The 2,846-nt window shown below is 52.5% G+C and overlaps 1 protein-coding gene across 1 annotated transcript in view; it reads right to left on the minus strand.

Annotated features, from left to right (window-relative positions):
* Nucleotides 1-234: 234 nt before the first annotated feature.
* gpr37b (G protein-coupled receptor 37b) overlaps nucleotides 235-2,846 on the minus strand; it is a gene marked incomplete at both ends in the record, with an annotated part of 19,992 nt that continues 17,380 nt past the window's right edge. Inside the window, one exon of the mRNA XM_079755291.1 lies at nucleotides 235-1,089. Coding sequence (XP_079611417.1) covers nucleotides 235-1,089 — 855 coding nt within the window. The remainder of the gene's footprint in view (nucleotides 1,090-2,846) is intronic.

Below are 2,846 nucleotides of genomic sequence, written 5' to 3' on the forward strand. Positions count from 1 at the left end.
TCATCGTTGGTTTGCTCCTCTCTCATTCCGCCCTCCCGGCTACGCTAGCATACATTACAGGCACCAGGAACCACTAACTCCATCAAACCAAATGAAAAACCCAAACCCCGGCGCCGACTCTCCCATATCCACCAACCAACCCTCCTTCTTCCCCTCCAACCCATCGGATCACAACATCCCCCCCCCCCCCCCCCCCCCCCGTCCAGCCCCCCTCGACCAACCGACTCCACCCCTTCAGCAGTTGGTGCCCCCGGTGGCGGCGACGGCGGTGGCGGGCGGGGTGTAGTTGCTGAGCTCCCTGCGGATGGTGCTGAAGGGCGACAGCTCCAGCTCCGTGGTGCACTCGTGCTCGTTGTCGTCGCTGCCCGCCGCCGAGGAGGGCGGGGCGTGGCCGGCACAGCAGCAGCAGCAGCAGCAGCAGCAGTCCAGGAAGGCGCGGCCCAGCGGTCGGCACAGCAGCAGCAGCAGCACGGGGGTGACGGCCGCCCGGCAGAACAGCAGCAGCTGAGACAGGAAGTGCAGGGCGGCCATGGCGCGCTCCGGCACGCCGGCCGCCATGTACGCGGCGGCGATGTTGCAGATGTTCTCGGGCACCACGCAGGCGCCGTACACGATGGCGAGCGCCACCACCGTGCAGTTCATCTGCGACTCCAGGCGGATCTGCTTCTTGTTGCCGCGCACGCTGCTGGCGCGCTCGGCGCGGCGGATCTTGCGCGCCGTGACCAGCGAGCAGCCGATGGTGAAGAGCGTGGGCAGGCAGAAGTAGCAGCCGAAGCACCACCAGAGGCGCGCGCCCTCGTAGGTCAGGCCCAGGACGTAGAGCGTGTCGGGGAGGTCGGTGGAGATGCGGATGACGCAGCGCTCGGCGGCCGGCTCGTCCATGGAGCCCGTCTCCTCGACGACCAGCTGGCGGATCAGGAGCTCGGGCAGGGCCAGCAGCAGGGCGCCGATCCAGATGACGGCCAGCTTGGCGGTGGTGGAGGTGCAGTTCTCGATCATCTCGTAGTACATCTGCACGTTGGTGGCGGCGCGGAAGCGGTCGATGCACAGCGCGCACAGGGTGAAGGTGGTGACACCCAGCGAGGCCACCTGGAGGGGACGCACACGCAGAGACACACACACACACACACAAAGGAAAAAATCCCAGAATATGACTTCAAATACAGGAAGCAAATGAAACAAGTCTCTCGCTCTCCCTCTTTATCACTCTCTCTTTTCACACACGCACGCACACACATGCACATGCACACACACATACAGACACACACACACACGCACATTCACACACAGACACACACGCACACACAAATACACATCCGACTGATGGTCAGGTTTATATTGGAACAAATAAATCTTAGTTTGGTGAGGAGGTCGATTTATAGAGCTAGGCTTGTATTGAATCCAATATGTGTCCCTTTGGTCAAACAGTAGATATTAGTAGTTATTACTGTGTTACACACACATCAGACATATATATATATAGTTCATATTGACAGAATTCCCTTCGGTGAAGAGACAGGTTTGAGTTTTATATTGAAGCTATCTTCAGGGGTCGGTCATACAGTCTTGGTAGCTTGTTTGAAACTGATGGTAGAGGTGGAACAACGTATTAGTGTGCTAACCGTGGAGGCAATATGCCTTGTAGCAAACCGAGGTTGGATTAACATCTTCCGGGAAGGGCTTCATTACATTCCCTTTCTTTTAACACACTTTCTCTTCTCTGTACACTCCCAAAAGGCCCACAAAAAACTATTCAAACACATTGCAGCATACAGAACAATAAATACGTCTGCCAGCGAAACGATTAGCATAAAAGACCGACGTGAATGTACTTTCAACCAGATTTAGCTACAAACCCAGATACCTGTCTAGCACAGCCCGATCCCTCTAATGATATTTATTCATCCAAGCCAACTGCATTTTTAGGATAATAAGATACCGAACAAAACTGAAAAACTGCAATAGTGAAACTCTCTCCAAATTCTCATAAAATGAGGTCCATTAGGAGGGTTTGTAAAAAAATATAAATTTCCCTTTGGCAACGAGATATATAGTTTTTTGTATTGTAATAAACCAATTTGTCCTCTGCGAAAAAAGGCATGGTTCAACAATACACCGGGAACACCTCAGGAACAAAAGTTAGAATATCATCTGCTCCGCCAACCGGCAAGCTTCCAGGGACACAACAAGAGCGAGAGAATAAGGAAAGACTGTTAAACTGTGTTTCCGCGTTTTGCATTGTCCCACTAATGTAGTGTCGTGCCACAAGTACCACCACACAACATAAACCTCCCTGGTGCTAACAGATTCTCCCCGTTCTGCCCTCATAATGGATTCCTTTGATGCTCCTGAAAGCATGGCTTTAACAGCCGGACCGCGCAAGGACGTGGTTGGTGTCCCTACCTAGCTGCCTGCGCCACCACCACCACCTCCACAAAGAGAAGCGTAATGGGTTGGAGCCTTGGGGGTAGGTGGTGGAGAAACAGCTGTAATTACAAAGGGATCACAATGGGGGAGGATGTAAGCCCTTAACAATGTGTCTGCCGCATCTTCCCTGTGTGTGTGTGTGTGCGTGTGCGTGTGCGTGTGTGTGTGTGTGTGTTTGTGTGTGTGTTTTTCGGGTTTTGTTGCTTGGTGATCTGGGATAATTGCTGACTTTCGAGCATTTTGCGAGAGACAAAACAAACACGCACACACACACACACACACACACACACACACACACACACACACACACACACAAACACAAACACAAGCAAACACACCCTGTATATTTTAATATGCCATATGTTATATGCAAAGTCGGCTTTTACTGTATAAGTTATGGCTAATTCCTCATACATAAA

The sequence above is a fragment of the Pollachius pollachius genome (genome assembly GCF_949987615.1).
Source record: "Pollachius pollachius genome assembly, chromosome: 18".
NCBI classification, from domain to species: Eukaryota; Metazoa; Chordata; class Actinopteri; order Gadiformes; family Gadidae; genus Pollachius; species Pollachius pollachius.